Below are 16,827 nucleotides of genomic sequence, written 5' to 3'. Positions count from 1 at the left end.
TATGTGTATCTTATTTTTAGCTTGGCTCAGCTATTAGTCTCAACCCTGGACCAGCAGAAATTGCAATCTCTTTTATCATCAGTAAAGGCAAAATGTGAGATCATCACTGTGCTCCAAGAAGTCAAAGAACAAGCAGAGGTAAGAAATGGACGATCAAAACTTAAAATCACTAGCCACATTTTAGTTATCTATGTAAGTAAGTTCTTTTTAAATACAGGTTAAGATCCATTCCAGACAGTTTTAGAATACATCCAGTAGCCCCATTTTCTATGGTAACCTATCACCATTGATGGCACCACTGCTTGCCCCTAATTTTGTAGCTTAGAATGTCTGCCATAAACTCATGTGGTTGATTTGAAGGGCTTTTTAAAAGTTATTTTGATGAAGGGTATTACTGGCATACTCCTCTAATGTGAAAGCAATTGTGATCCACAGTGAAATGGTCTATTCTGCAAATCTGTTGGTGGAGCATATCTCCATGTCAGGCACTACCAGAGCTTAGAAAGTCTTTGAGCTAACAAGTAGCTGCAGGCCAACTTTAACACCGTTAACCAACCATCTGGCTCAAACCAAGTTCTCAGGCAAATATGAAATGCCAATCCTCACTGTTCCTATAAGCTTCCTATTTATTATTACTATTAAAGGCAATGAAAACAGAATAATCTTGGTTTAAATGTGCACTGGCAGCTTGGCAGCAACATGAAGCATGGCTGCTTGGGACACCCAATATTGCAAGTGGCTCCTGGCTCCTCTCTCTTACCCAGGGCCGGCTCCAGAGCCCAGCGGGGCAAGCACCCGCCTGGGGCGGCCCTTTCCCGGGGGGGGGCGGCAGGCTGGGCCGGCGGACCTGCCGCAGTCATGCCTGCGGGAGGTCCACCGGAGCCCCGGGAGCAGCGGACCTGCCGCAGGCATGACTGCGGAGGGGACGCTCGGCCGGCGGCTCCAGTGGACCTCCCGCAGGCATGACTGCGGACGGTTCGCTGGTCCCGCGGCTCGGCTGGACCTCCCGCAGGCATGACTGCGGCAGCTCAACCGGAGCCGCCGGACCTGCGAACCGTCCGCAGCTGCGGGAGGTCCAGCCGAGCCGCGCGACCAGCGGACCCTCCGCAGTCATGCCCGCGGGAGGTCCGCTGCTCCCACGGCTCGGGGGCGCCTCCCGGGCATGACTGCTTGGGGCGGCCAAATTTGTAGAGCCGCCCCTGCTCTTACCCCTCTGGTCCACGGAGGCCAGGCACTGTACTAAGGCAACCTTCTGTGGCCAGGTACCGAAAGGCCTCCCAAGTGAAATTGTTGCCAATTTAGCCTGTGTGTGTGTGTGTGTTTTCACCAACTGTTTGAAATGGGTCACCTTGATTACATTGTCCTCATTAGCACTACAAGAGTGATTTTTCCTCCCTTGGTATTCACCCCTTCTTGTCAACTGTTGAGAATAGGCCACTTCCACCTTACTTGAATTGGCTCGTTAGCACTGACTCTCCCTCCCACTTGGTAAGGCAACTCTCGTCTTTTCATATGCTGTGTATTTATACATGTCTCTGTATTTTCCATTCCATGCATCTGATGAAGTGGGTTTTAGCCTGCAAAAGCTTATGCCCCGATAAACTTGTTAGTCTCTAAGGTGCCACAAGGACTCCTTGTTGTTTTTACTGGAGGAACTGTGAGCGTAAGTGACATCTGGGGCATATCACTGGCTGGTGAGGTAGATTTGGAAAGTTTCTGAATTTTATTTGCGAAGGTCACAGTTTCAAATATGAGATGGGATTGGGAGGACCAGGACTTCCCAGAGTGACTTGATTTTATCTCTTTCCCAGGGCAGCCTAGTTAAAACTTGTGAGACCCCAAAGCTGTGTGAGCCCAGGTGGGTTTGGCAGCTTTTCCAGAAATACTAGAACTGGATTTTATTCGTGGCCAAAAATAATTTAAATGCACTTTCAAGTATTTTACATGGAATCTTAGAGAGATTATTTATTCATGCCCATTTTTAAAATCAAAGAACTCAAATATTTATAAAACTGAATGCTTTTTGGAAGGCACTCGATGTCTGCATAGTTTCTCATAGCCGCACTTAAAGCCACTATGGCACGTAGGCTGGAAAACTTTACTCTAGTCACATACGGGATTGAAGTCTACAATGGGGTAGTTCTTCAGAATTATACAAGCGCTGAAATATGATGTGGGTGTCTTTGTCTGATTCAGACTGTAAGCTCCTCTGGGCAGAGATTGTCTCGTCTTTTATGTCTGTGCAGTGCTGAATTTTCTGTTAGCGTTCAAAAACAATGAGGACAATTAACTATTCAAACAATTTACCAAGAGTTATGGTGGATTCTTCATCACTGGCAATTTTGAAATTAAGTTTGGATTTTTTTTAAAGAGAAATACTGTAGTTCAAAAGGAATTATTGCAGGGAAGTTCTCTGGCCTGTGGTATGCAGGAGATCAGACTTGAATGATCACAGGGCTCCCTTGGGGGCTTTGAATCTCTGAACAAATATTAGGAAAATCAAGAAAAAAGGAAACATTGAAACATTATTGTTGTGCAGGTCCGGGTTTATTATTATTATTTATTAAACCAGTGCTAGGTTTTAAAAGGATAGCTTTGTGGTTAAGGGATCGAACTGAGATCAGAGACCTGAGCTCCTTCCTGCTGTGCCACTGATTTCCTCTGTGACTTTGGGCAAGTCAATTAGTGCCCAGTCTGTTGAGATAGAGACTTTGGGAAGATGAGGATGTGCAGCACCTCACAGGATCAGGAATCCGCACACTTTGTGCCTCAGTTTCCTCATTTGTAATATAGGGCTAGTAATAGTTACTGGCCCCATTGGGAGGTGGTGAGCTTAGATCAATTGTGCTTTACAGGCATCCATTAGATGATCAGAGGGAAGGTATTACAGTATGCCATGTCCCTATGGGGGGTAGCTGTGCAAGGCAAGGATGTCAGCAGGCAGCCTCCCATAGCCCACTCCATAGCAGGGGTGGGCAAACTACGGCTCACGGGCTGGATCCGGCCTATCAGTGCTTTGATCTGGCTTGCGGGATTGCCCCCTGTGGCGCCATGGGCCCCAGGCCGCTCTCAGAAGCGGCCAGCACCACATCCCTGCGGTCCCCGGGCGGGGGGAGCAGAGGGCTCCATGCGTTGCCCTTGCCTCCAGGCACCGCCCTCCGCAGCTCCCATTGGCTGGGAACAGGGAACCGCAGCCAATGGGAGCCTTGGGGGAGGTACCTGGAGGTGTGGCAAGGGCAGCGCACGTGGAGCCCTCCACCCCGCCCCCCTACCCCCAGGGGCTGCAGCGCTTCCTGAAGCGGCGCGGGGCCCGGGACAGGGCAGGGAGCCTGCCCTGGCCCCAGTGCGCGCCGCTGCCACCCTGGAGCCCAAACCCGTCCTGCACCCCGCCCCCAACTCCCTACCTGTACCTCACACCCCTCCTGCACCCCAATTCCCTGCCCTGAGCCCCCTCATATACCCCACACCCCTCCTGCACCCCAACTCCCTGCCCTGAGCCCCCTGCCTGCACCTCGCACCCCTCCTGTGTACCCCAACTCCCTGCCCTGAGCCCCCTGCTGCACCCTGAACCCCTGTGCACCCCACCCCCCTGCCTTGAGCCCTCTGCTGCACCCCACACCCGGCCTGCACTCCAACTCCCTCCCCTGAGCCCCCTCGTACACCCCGCACCTCTCCTGCACCCCTGCCCTGAGCCCCCTCCTGCACTCTGCACCCCTCATCTGCCCTAATCCCTTGCCCTGAGCCCCTTCCTGCACACCGCACCTCCTCCCACACCCCACACTCCCTCCACACCCCAACCCCCTGCCCTGGCCCTGCATACAATTTCCCCACCCAAATGTGGAACCTCGACCCAAAAAGTCCCCCCCACCCCACCACAGAGCATGCTTTTGGTGAGGGGAGAGTCTGGCAGATGGGTAGAAAGAAAATGTCTGTCATTTAGAACATGAGATAATGTTCAGATTGTGTATGTGCCTGGACTGGGATGTTTAGTCCTAGGAAACCAGGAAGAGCTGAGATTTGAGTGTGCAGGTGACATCAGAATAGCAGGTGGGGGAAACGGTAGGTGTATTCCAGGCAGGGCTGCACAACAGAATATGAAGTAGAAGTAGGGATTAACGTGCAGCCACGTACTTACTGTGCACACAGGATAGCTGGATATTACCGTGCAGTCCCCTCCATTTAGCACACTGTGCTGAGGGCCCTCCCGGATTTTAGTGTTGAACTCATTTATAATTTTTGTAGTTTTCTGTTTTCTCATCCAATGTAACAGAAGGCTGCTCTGACTTAAACCAGCTGGTCACAGCCCCATAGGGCTTTTCTGGCAGCCAGGGGTTACCGGGCCGTGGGATGTTTGGTCACATCCATTTTCTTCTGGGGAACACCCCTACACTGGGTGGTCAGTGAGGGGTGGGGATAACAGCTTTGTGCATGGATCTTTCCAGCTCCAATGCATCATAGAACTGGAGGGAACCTCGAGAGGTCATCGAGTCCAGTCCCCTGCACTCAAGGCAGGACTAAGTATTATCTAGACCAGTGGTCCCCAACCTTTTCGTCTGGCAGGTGCCAGACGAAGGACCTTGGCGGCGGTTGAGCATCCGCCGAAATGCCGCCGAATTTCAGAGGCAATGCCTCTCGATGACGCCGCTTGCGTCGAGAGACATCACTGCCGAAATGCCGCCAAGACGCGGCACCCGTGGGGGGGCACCTCGTTGGGGACCCCTGATCTAGACCATCACAGGAGATGTTTTCCTTCCTCTCTCACCCCCAGCAAATTCCTCCCTCAATGACCTGATGCATCACTGCAAATGCAATCTCTAACTTGTTGCAACCCTGCCTCCCCCAGGAATTCGCTGCTTCCCCTTCCCCAGCCCTGCAACACCTTAGCAATCTACCTCGGCTCCCCGACAGCCCACCCTGGCCAGCTCTCAGACTGGCCCAGCACTCCGCAGGGATGCCCTTCACACAAGGGTAATCCTCCAAATCCCACTGAATTGCCACAGAACACCCATAGCGTGGCCAAGAATCAGGCCCATTATATTTACAGTGCAACCCTTAATAGTGTTTGCTTCCCCTGTGCCTTTAAGATTGGGGCTTTAATTTAAGAGACAACCCTCTGAGTTAAACACATTTCCAGTCCAGTGAACTAAATATGTCATTCAATGGTAAATAGATTTAACTGTGTCAGGGCCTCGATTCTAATGAGATGCCGTTAATTGAAGCATTGGCAGTTCCTGGAAATGCTAAGAGCTGGAAGCGATCCAAGGCCAGAGGCTGCTTTACAGAGTCAGCACCTGATGATCTGCAGCAGGCCCAGTTAATATCTTGTTACTGCCACCAGACAATTGTTTATTGTCTTATTTATACTGGAAAATGTCTAAACAGATTGTTCATAACCGTGTTCTGTTCACCCTAATAACTGATGAATGCAAGACACCCAACTTGATAGACAAATGGTCTCATCCAGCGTAGCAAACTCTGTGCTCTGGCAATGGCCCACCGTTTCATATCAATCAGTTTTACAAGCCGCGTTGAGCCCTGATGTAAGCAGGTGCCACTCCATGGTCTTCACTGGAGATCTGCTTGTTTATAGTGAGGCTGAATTTAGCCCAAAGTGTTCAGCTCGCTGAAGAGTTCTCTCCGCTCTTTGCTGGCATGTGTAGCGGAATGGTCCTTGTGGTAGGTGGAATTCCAGTCTTGCTTTTGCACATCCCATGTCATAATGTAGAAAATAGAATGTTTCACTTGCAAGTGTGATCAAAGATGATCAAGGGCTGATTGAATCTGATCAAGGGAACAAAGGCTCAAACAGTCCCTAAACACAATCCCAATTGACACTTCAACTTTCAGTAACCTGAAAGAGAAAAACAAACAGCCAAAAAGCCAAGCAAGCTCATTCACACCTTGTTCAGCAAGGAGATCTCCCTCTCAAGCTCCCCTGTTCACTAGCTCCCTTGGTGGTTGGTACTGAAAGGTAAATATAGTACATCGTAGTCCTCCTTAGCATATTGCATGACTCTGTGATAGACTGGACGGCTCATGAGTTTGGCAATAGGATACCTTTTATCTATTGGTCACTGGCTTGAATTCAGCCCTGGTCAGGAATGGCTGACAGTTGTCACCTGCTGATGACTGGTGACTAGATTTATGTGAAACCAGTTGGTCTCATGAACAATTCCTGTTGGCAGTCCTAGTGTATGCCTAGACTTTAATCACAGGATATGATTGCATGTCAAGGCAACATACCTGAGCTAGCTTCAATCTAGCTCACTTGGATCCCAGAGCAGTGAAGATACAGCAGTGTGAACATCAGTGTGGGCTGGACAAACCTGCTTAGCACCCTGGGTAATGACTCCTGGGGATAAGCTAGGCTTAAACTCATGCTGCCATGGCTTTGCTATTCCAGGACCTGAGCTAGCAGGATTAAAGCTAGCTCAGGTATGTCAGCTCGAGCCAGGGCCGCCCAGAGGATTCAGGGGGCCTGGGGCAAAGCAATTTCGGGGGGCCCTTCCATAAAAAAAGTTGCAATTCTATAGAACACTATATTCTCGTGGGGATCCCTGCGGGGCCCAGGGCAAATTGCCCCACTTGCCCCCCCTCTCTGGGCGGCCCTGGCTCGAGTTGCAGTCACACCCAGGAGTTACAGTGTAGACAGACCCTTCGGTAGAAGTCCAAGAGATGAACAGGTACAGAAACTGAACTGTTGCTATAGAGGAGCCATTCAGAGTAGAACTAGGGAGCCATGGTGTTGTCTTAGATTATAAGGCCAGAAGGGGCCCCCTGTGATCATCTAGTCTGACCTTCAGGATTTCAGTCAGCCAGCTGCAGGGGTCAGGAAGGGATCCCATCGCCCCATGTTTTCTGGGGTTTTTTCAAGTCTGCTTCCTTTGAAGGGATGGCCACAGCTGGCAAGGGGACATTGGAAGGGGTGGGTCAGGGCACTGAGGCGGCAACAAGGCTGCTTAATCATTCCGTGCCATTGCGTGGGCCTTGGGCACTGGCATACTATAGCCCCTCCTATTCTTTGCCTGTGATATAAAACAGTCTAGTCTCCTATGGGCTGTAAAACTCTGGTCTAATTTTGGTTGTTGGGTTTAGTGTGTGGGTGTGGGGTGGTGGTGGCCTGGGCTATACAAGGGGTCAGACTGAATGACCTGGTGGTCCCCTTGGGCCTTAAACTCTATGACTATGACTCCCCATATAACACACATCACAGAACTTCCCTGAATTAATTCCTGTTTGAACTAGAGCATGTCTTTTAGAAAAACATCCAATCTTGATTTAAACATTCCCAGTGATGAACAACCCACCACAACCCTGCTTAAGTTGTTCCGGTGGTTAATTGCCCTTACTGTTAAAGATGTGTGCCTTTTTTCTAGACTGAATGTATCTGGCTTCAACTTCGAGCGATCAGGTCTTTGTCTGGTTGATGGAAGAGCCCCTGTTACTGAGAGAGAGCCTGCGCTGCTGCTCATGCACTACCCGCTGTGTGAATAAACACAGGACTTCAATCTGACTCCTTTCACAAGAATGACATTAGCTTTTTAAAACTGTAAACTCAAGTTGCAGTAGTGTCAGCATGCTGGGACTCTTTACCTTGTTGTGGGTGTTTTGTCTTGATCTTTGGTTCCCCTTCTGTTCTATTGTTAGAGCAAAGAAGATGCTTACTTTGTGGTCTTGAATAAAGAAGAAGGTGCTGGCCTGGGATTTAGTGTCGCTGGAGGGATAGATCTGGAGCAGAAATCTATCATAGTAAGTGATGACTGCAAATCTTTTTCAGCAAAGTTGACTGCAAAGCAAGCTTGAAATTAGATCAAGTGTTCATCTAGCAAGTGTCACTGCAAGGCAGTCTTGAGTCATAGATCAGGGACTTAGCGAGGCTGCTGCATGCTATCATGAAATCAGAGAGGGAAGTGCCTGGGTGAAAAATAAGTTGATGCAATATTTTTATTACTGAAGATGGATGACGATTACATTTTCAAATTAGATTTAAAAGTGCTTCTTAGATTAATATGTAACTGGATTATTAATCTGTGGGATCAACTGAATCAAAGTCCCAAGGGATATAAATAAAAATCTCACATACTCAAGGTAAATGTAACCTTTTGTAAGGAGATTTCAATTTCCAGCCTTTGAACTTTTGTCATAAAATGTCCAGTTATGGAATGTTTTTGTAAACCTAAGGACAGCTATTTCAGACTGAGGCAAACATTCTGGATTTCGCTTCACAAAGTTCTTTTGGTAACAAGTGAACACTAATTATAATGATTATTTATAAGATACTTTTAAACCCAGGACATTGTAAGTGCCATTAAGTGAAACCAAGGAATAAAAAAGTGATACCAAACAACTGAAACACTATCAAAAAGTAGAACTAGTAATATGGAGAAAAACAGGAGAACCCATGTGCCGTGCAGCAAGCCCTCTGAGGTGGGAAAGTTTTAGATTCCACACTTATGAGGATGAACCTGTTAGATGCTGAGAGGAGGAGGAGGGCATGCCTCAATCTTTGGACCACAGTGACACCCACTGGAATGGTACTTCTTTTGAGGCCTGTTCCATTCTTATTGAAGTCAGTAGTAAAACTCCAGTGATTTGAGTGGGAGCAGGGGTAGGCTCTGCCAGGGTGATGAGACTGTTTGGGAGGCACATATTAGGATCAGGGGGGAAATAACAAGAGAAAAATTCACCCAAGAATCCACTTTTAAGCACACAAACACCTCTGCCAGGTAGGGCATTATTAGGGGGGTTCAGTTTTAATCCAAATTGACACTAATACAGCAATGTCTCCAGCTCCACCCCTGCCTTACAGCCTTACATATGCTAGGTAGCTCCTGCATTTTCCCAGAGCTTCCTGCCTTGGCTTCTGGTCAGCAGTGCTTCCTTATGTCTCTCCCCTCTGAGAGTTAAACCCTTCTTTCAGCCTACACTGAGCTGCAATTAGTTAGCGCCTCACTGGAAGTGCCTCCTTACACTGCCTCTGAAACCTGCCTGGAAATGTTAGCCCCTGAAACCTAGGGCTCTTTAGCAAGGCCTCCCCATGGGGACTGTGTTGGGGTGAGGTGCAGCAGGGCATTGGGTCCTCTCTGTGGGATGCCCAGAAGACTTGCACTCCCCCGGTAAGTGCCAGAGTCTCTGCGAAGTACCTTGAGATAAGCATATAGAATTGTACTCACAAATTCACAGCATGAACCTTTGTGAAAGGAAACATATAACAGTGCTCTAACAGCGGCACAGTATCTTGTAAACAAGTCTTTAAAAATCCAGAGTTGCTGCTTTCGGGCCATTTTCTTCTATCAGTTACACCGGCACAAATCCTGAGCCAGTCTACTGGAGCCCAAGGAGTTACTCCGGATTTTCCCCACTTTAACTGCCCTCTAGAATTTTCTGTATTTACAAGAAAAAAATAGTTTACACAACCAAAAAGACTGTTACATCGGTGATGGTGAATACATAATTGGAACAGCCAAATCATCAAAAATAGGCACTTGAAGCTGCGCGGGTGACCATGTAACAGCCAATGTAAAATACACAGTTACGGCTACTTCTTAGTGCCCATCGACTAAGTGCTTAACTAATTCTTTGTGCCCAGTCCTGCAGACACTTTAACCTGGCATAGTGGGTGGGACACCTCATAGGATCATAGGACTGAACAAGACTTCCTGGGTCATCGAGTCCAGTCCTCTCCTATAGCAAGGAGCCCTGTCTTACAGTCCCATTCATAAATTTATCAAACTCTATCTTAAAATTAGTTGGGTTACTTGGCCCCACCACTCCGATTGGAAGGCTCCTTTGATGGTTAGAAACCTTCTCCTAGTTTCCAGCCTAAATTTATTCATGGCCAGTTTATATCCATTTATTCTTGTACCATCATTGTCCTTGAGCTTTAATAGCTCTTTTCATCTCAGCGTTTATCCCCTGATGTACTTAGAGAGAGTAGTCAGATCCTCTGTCAGCCTTCGTTTTGCTAGTATCCTCTTATAAAATAGGCCTACTGTTCCCTAAATCATCCTAGTAGCTCTGCTCTGAACCTATTCCAGTTTCAATTCCTCTTTCCTGAACATGGGTAGAGCCCTACCAAATTCACGGCCATGAAAAAATGCGTCACAGACTGTGAAATCTGGTCTCCTTCTGTGAAATCGGGTCTTTTGTGTGCTTTTACCCTATACCAAACAGATTTCACGGGGGAGACCAGCATTTCTCAAATTGGGGGTCCTGACCCAAAAGGGAGTTGCAAGGGGTCACAAGGTTATTTTAGGGGGCTCACCGTATTGCCACCCTTACTTCTGCACTGCCTTAAGAACTGGGCAGCTGGAGAGCTGCAGCTGTTGGCTGGCACCCAGCACTGAAGGCAGCATCCCGCCAGCACAGAAGTAAGGGTGGCAATACCATACCATGCCAGCTTTTCTTCTGCACTGCTGCCTTCAGAGCTGGGTGGCCAGAGAGTGGCGGCTGCTGACTGAGGGCCCAGCTCTGCAGGCAGCAGCACAGAAGTAAGCGTGGCAATATACCATACTATGCCATCCTTACTTCTGCGCTGCTGCTGGCAGCTCTGCCTTCAGAGCTGGGCTCCCAGCCAGCAGCCACCGCTCTCCAGATGCCCAGCTCTGAAGTGTGTTGCTGCGTAAGGGTAGCAATACCCCAACCCCACCCCCCACGATAATCTTGTGACCATCCCACAACTGAAATTTACTATTTTTAAACTCCCATGACTGTGAAACTGACCAAAATAGGACCCTAAACATGGGTGACCAGAATTGTACACAGTATTCCAGATGAGGTCTCACCAGTCCCTTTAACAATGGCATTAATATTTCTCTATCTTTACTGATATATCCTGACTGAGGCCTTGCCTACACTGCAGGGTAAGTAGATGTAAGTTACACAACTCAAGTAATGTAACTTACATCAGGGTAGTCTACATCAACTTACCACAGTCCCTACACCACACTATGTCAGCAGGAGACGCTTTCCTGTTGACTTAGCTTCAGCCTCTCATTGAGGTGGAGTACTGAAGTTGATGGGAGAGTGTTCTCCCATCAACTTATCATGTCTTCACCAGACCCACTAAATTGACGCCACTGAATTGATTGCAGGAGCACCAATTTATCCCACAGTGAAGACAAGACCTAAGAGTAAACATTATGCCTAACGGTGTTTAGAATATCAAACCCTTAGATTGTAAGCTTTTGGGGGGCAGAGCCTTCACCTGTGTCTGAGTTGTACTGCACTATGCATATTCATGATACTATCAGAGTATTAAGTAATAATCTTTCTTTTAGGTCCACAGGGTGTTTTCAAAGGGTGTGGCATCTCAAGAAGGGACTATCCATTGTGGAGATCTCATTCTGTCAATTAATGGCATGTCTCTGGCGGGTTCTGTCCATGGAGACGTTCTGAATGCTCTGCATCAGGCAAGACTGCACAAATATGCAGTCATTGTCATCGAGAAAAAGAAAGACAGAGAAAAGATTTCATCCAGACTTGAAATATCAGCTACTGGCAGAAAACACTTTGTGCCTGGAAAGGATGTTACCATGGAAATAGGAACAGGTATGATCTTAGTCCAAGAATAGTTGGAAGGGAGTCACTGCAGAGCAGACCAAGGGGAAAATGTCCATATGCTTCAGATTATAAGTGTCCATTTCTTATGTGATCAGAGAAAGCAAACGAAATTAATTTTAAGTTTTATTTGTACTCTTTGGAACCCAAATGCAATTTTTAGAAGCCATCATAAATAGGTAGACACTTAGATGAACATTTAGGGCCTGATTCAACTCCCGTTGATGTTTATCACCGTTTTTCCATTGATTTCAGTATGGCTTGCATCAGGTTTAACAGGACTCCTGTTTATAATTAAAATGATTATTTCATAACCTTCTGGCAAAAGACAAACTATTCTTGATTTACACATACTCGTCGAATCCAGGATGAAGTTGGGAATTGTGTGTTTGAAGGCGTTTAAAATAACAATAGCGAGTGCAAAAACAAAGAAACTGAACCTAGAACTACAGTTTATTAGTCACAGGGAGTGGAACTGATCTATAAAATGGCAGAATTTAATTTTTATGATGTTTTATGAAAATATACAAGAAAGGTATTTTGATATTACAGAAAATAGAGAGATCTAACCAAATCCCAATCCATTCCAAAGATGAGACTGGGGAAAAGTGACAGTTTAACAGCTCCTGGTCCCAGTGGATATCAGTGGCCTCGTGAATAGGTTCCGAATGGCCACTTGACCTTGCTTGGGAGCTGAGATTATCTTGAGATGTTCTGAATGGGTCTCCTGGTTTTAGAACTAGGACACTTTACCATTCTGGTCAGCTGATATTTTCTGACCATGTTCTGTGGCTTCAGGAATGTTTCTGGGGCTGCACTTCAGTGCTTCCATTGATACCCAGCCTGGAGAAGAGGAATCAATCAGTGATGATGAATAACTGTCATCACCAAGAGATCTGATAATGCAGCATCCCTGCAGAGTGATCTGCCACTAGCGCTCCAGGTGCTGGGCACAAAGAAATGGAGGCATAGAAAAGTTAGTGACTCACTTTTGAAATTGTCAGCACTAGGCTTTAGCTGAGGCTGTGTTTTTCTATATTGGTATTTTTCTTGCCTTTCTAGTGTTTTTATCCTGAATCACAGTAGAGCATCCACATAGCTGTAAAAGAGAGAGGAATCACTTTATAAATAAATGGATGTGATCCTCAGTTCTGTGAATTGGTGTAACTCCATTGTTTTCAATGGAACCATGCAGATTTACACCAGATATAATTTATTACCAAAATATTTATTACCAAATTGGGGTGGTCAAAGTGTATGTTGCAGATTAAATGCAGCCCATGAAATTTTAATATGCAGCCTATTGGTATCTTCATTTTGATGCAGAGGTGTCTCTGGAGACCACATATATCAGGATGCAGTATGTCATCTTGATTAGAATGGCCTTTCTGTAACTATTTAATGGCCACGTAGACTTAATGGACATCATTGTAGATGGACCCCCCTGACTTTCTGCTCCAAAAGCGTTCCTGCCACTTGAGCTGAAGGGTGCATAGCCTCTGTGGGCTGCAGCTACTAGACAGCAACATGATCTCACTTATTGTCCATCCTGTAGAGTGCAGCTGTTACTCCTGGGAGAATTCTGTGCCAAAAAATTCTGCGCACAGAAAAAATTCTCCCAGGCCCTCTCCTGTCCCTGGGAGGATGAGGATCAGGCCGGCAGCCAGACTGTGCAGCCTCTATCCCTACTGGGCTGGGCCCTTAAATACTGCGAGCTGGGCTCTGCAGAGTCCAATGGCCCCTCCTGGTGGCCAGCAACTCTGCAGCCCCAATTCTGTGGGGGAAATCCAGAATTCTGCACAAGTTCTGCATTGCACAATAGTGCAGAATTCCCCCAGGACAAACGCATGCTAGCCCATACATTTACATCAGCACCTTCCCATTAGGCAGAGCTCAGTTTCAGATGCCTAAGGTACAGTTTTGAAATTCAACAGTTTGCACTAAATTATGATAATTCCATGGCTGTATAAATTTGACAGTCACTGGGGCAGGGAATAGAACATAAATCAGAGAACTCTAGGGCTGGAAGGGTGTGCTTGAGGAATCATCAAGTCCAGCCCCCTGAGCTGAAGCAAGACCAAGTAAACCCAGACCACCCCGACAGGTGTTTGTGCAACCTGTTCTTAAAAACCTCCAGTGATGGCGATTCCACAACCACCCTTGGAAGCATATTCCGGAGATGAACTAACCTTGTAGTTCAAAGTTGTTTCCCAATATCTGACCTAAATCTCCATTCCTGCAGATTAAGCCCATTACTCTTTTCTCAAGACTAAACATGACCGGTTTTTTAACATTTCCTCAGAGGTCAGATTTTCTAAACCTTTTTTTATTTTTGTTGCTCTCTGAACTCTTGCCAGTGTAATCACATCTTACCCAAAGTGTGGTACCCAGAATTGGACAGAATACTCCAGCTGAGGCCTCCCAGTGCCACGCAGAGCAGGACAGTTACCTCCAGTGTATCCCATACGAGACTCCTGTGTTAATATTCCCCAGAACAATATTAGCCTTTTTCATAACTACATCACATTTTTGATCTGTATTTAGTTTGTGATCTGCTATAAACCCCTGATCCTTTTCAGCAGTACCACTGCCTCACCTGTTATTCCCCCATTTTGTAGTTGTACATTGATTTTTAGTTTTCTAAGTGTAGTACTTTGCACTTGTCTTTATTGAATTTCATCTTGTTGAAATCAGACCAATTCTCCAATTTGTCAAGGTCATTTTGAGTTCTAAATCCTGTCCTCTAAAGTGCTAGCAACCCCTCCCAGTTTGCTGTCATCTGCAAATTTTAAAAGCATTCTGTTATCTAAGTTATTAATGAAAATATGGTGGGTCTCCACTAGATACACCCTACCAGTTTGACACTGGACCACTGATAACTACTATTTGAGTATGGCTTTTTGACCAGTTATGCACCCATCTTATAGTAATTTCATCTAGAATGAACACACTTCCCTAGTTTGCTTTTGAGAATGTCATGTGTGACTGTGACAGAAGCCTTACTAAAATCAAGATATATCACATCTACTCCTTTGTTCCAAATTCATGGGGGCATTTCTACATGAGCTATGGCATAATTTCTATTAGGTGTAGCAATATTATGGTTTGTAACATCTGTGGTCCAGCTGCTAGAGGACAGCATACACACACTGGTAGAGATCTGACATATCCATTGATTAGAGAGCAGGAGCATAAATTCACACAAGTCAGTATATTAAAAAATCCTCCCTTTAAAAAAAAAAAAAATAAAAAAGAAAGAAAGAAAGTGAATGGGTTTTGATCAAATTAATGTTTGGGCAGACTTGCTCTTTAGAAACCCATCATCCAAGACCTAAATAAGTAGTATCAAATTGAAGACTATAAAGTTTTGCAGCTCATTGTTCTTATGATTTTTTTTAAACACTTCAATTTTTTTAAATTAATTTTTACTAAATCCCGTTGGGCAAATGTTCATCAGGCCTCCTTAATGTCACCCACAAAAATATCTAGGCACATCCTTGTTGAACATGAGAAATCTGAATGACTCCACCGCTAATGGGTAATTGCATATCGCAAAAACTGACCTGCACAGGCCACTGTGGGTTGTGCAACGGCATAATATGCACGTGCCCTTAAAAAAAACTGACTGAAAACATGTAGCAGTTTTAGTAGAAATTAAATTGTGGATCATTTTCTCACCACAGCAAAGAAGTGAGAATTGTAGGTCAATAACAAAAAGTTGTGTGTATTCTGTTGCAGGTCCAAATGTGGATATGAGTGATGTCATTTCTGTTGAACTATGGAAAACCTCTGCTGGCTTGGGGTTCAGCATTGATGGTGGAAAAGCTTCAGTTTCTGGAGACAGACCTTTGCTTGTAAAAAGAATATTTAAAGGTATTTGGAAAATATATTTACATGGCTGTAATCCCATTTTCTTCTACTGTACATTGTTCCGACTTGGTTGAATTGGATAATTATGGAGCTGGGTTATTTTCTAATGCATTCTATACCTCTTAATAACTAAAGGCCTAATCTTAAAAACACGGATCATGGTAGTAAGTACCACACCTGCTAACAAGTGTTTGTAGGATTAATGTGGCAAGATTGAGTAAGTGTGCTGTGATTATGTGCTAGGCTTACCCGTTACTGTAAATATTGAACTGCAGCCAGCAATAGCAGTTCATCTAGTATCACAGCAGTATTCTATAAAAAGCTAGCATTTCATCTGTTGTCTCCCATTCCCATGGAAAGCAAAGCTGACACCTACGGTGAAGGACAGCGCAGTGAAACCATGGTTCTATGCAGGACCGACTCCAGGCACCAGCTAAAGAAGCAGGTGCTTGGGGCGGCCAATACCAAGGGGCGGCAGTCCGGCCGCTATAGGGGCAGCACATCCAGGTCTTCGGTGGCAATTTGGCAGCGGGTTCCTCAGTCCCTCTCGGAACGAAGGACCCGCCGCTGAATTGCCGCTGAAGAGTGGAGCGACACAATTGCGCTGCCGCGGCTTTTTTTTTTTTTTGTGCCGCTTGGGGCGGCAGAAAACCTGGAGCCGGCCCTGGTTCTATGTTCTTCCCAAATACTACTTCACCTGCTCTGACTTTTTACCTCTTTCTCTTTTTTTGTTTTTGTTGAGCTTTCCTCTGAAGTTCTTTATCTACAATATGGTGTTAATTTTCTGCTTCAAGTGCTCTTAGCACAGTGATCGGCCTTCTCCCAAGAGTACAATACACTGTGCATGTGCATTGGAAAACTGCCATTCTTGGATGCTCTGTCTGCCAGCCAGATGGTTAAACTTACATGTGTTGCATGCAGAATAGAAACCAATGCCCAGTACTTCCCATATAGTTTAGTCCTGTCTCTTATGGATATGATCATGTGAAAAGCCGAGTGCCTCCTGCAAGGACCTAAGCCTCTTCAGCTCCCATTGACTTAGTGGGATCCAAGGGTGCTCAGCATCTTGCAGGATCAGACCCCATGTTCCTATTCTCTTATAAGGGAAAAGAGTCAAAATGAAATCTATATGGCCTAGCCACAAATCAGTTTCGCTTTTTAACATTTAATATTTAAACATTTATTTTGTGGGGGAGGGTCACTTTTCATTTTGTATGATGCCATTATTGTGTGATTATTTGGAACATTCCTATTTATGTCATTAATTACAGCTCCTACTGGTGTTGCTTGATACATGATGCAGCGCTGCCCAGAGGATTCAGGGGGCCTGGGGCAAAGCAATTTTGAGGGCCCCTTCTATCAAAAAAAAAAAAGTTGTAATACTGTAGAATACTATAT

At 45.9% G+C, this 16,827-nt stretch overlaps 1 protein-coding gene across 1 annotated transcript in view; it reads left to right on the top strand.

The window, feature by feature from the left end:
- The window catches only part of PDZD2 (PDZ domain containing 2), a 188,858-nt gene that overhangs the window by 166,435 nt on the left and 5,596 nt on the right, over nt 1-16,827 (top strand). Inside the window, exons 20-23 of the mRNA XM_045021789.1 lie at nt 21-138; nt 7,648-7,749; nt 11,280-11,550; nt 15,298-15,432. Of these exons, the coding sequence (XP_044877724.1) occupies nt 21-138; nt 7,648-7,749; nt 11,280-11,550; nt 15,298-15,432 (626 nt within the window). The remainder of the gene's footprint in view (nt 1-20; nt 139-7,647; nt 7,750-11,279; nt 11,551-15,297; nt 15,433-16,827) is intronic.

The sequence above is a fragment of the Mauremys mutica genome, chromosome 6, assembly GCF_020497125.1.
Source record: "Mauremys mutica isolate MM-2020 ecotype Southern chromosome 6, ASM2049712v1, whole genome shotgun sequence".
Classification (NCBI taxonomy): domain Eukaryota; kingdom Metazoa; phylum Chordata; order Testudines; family Geoemydidae; genus Mauremys; species Mauremys mutica.
This window is presented reverse-complemented; position numbering and strand designations above follow the sequence as displayed.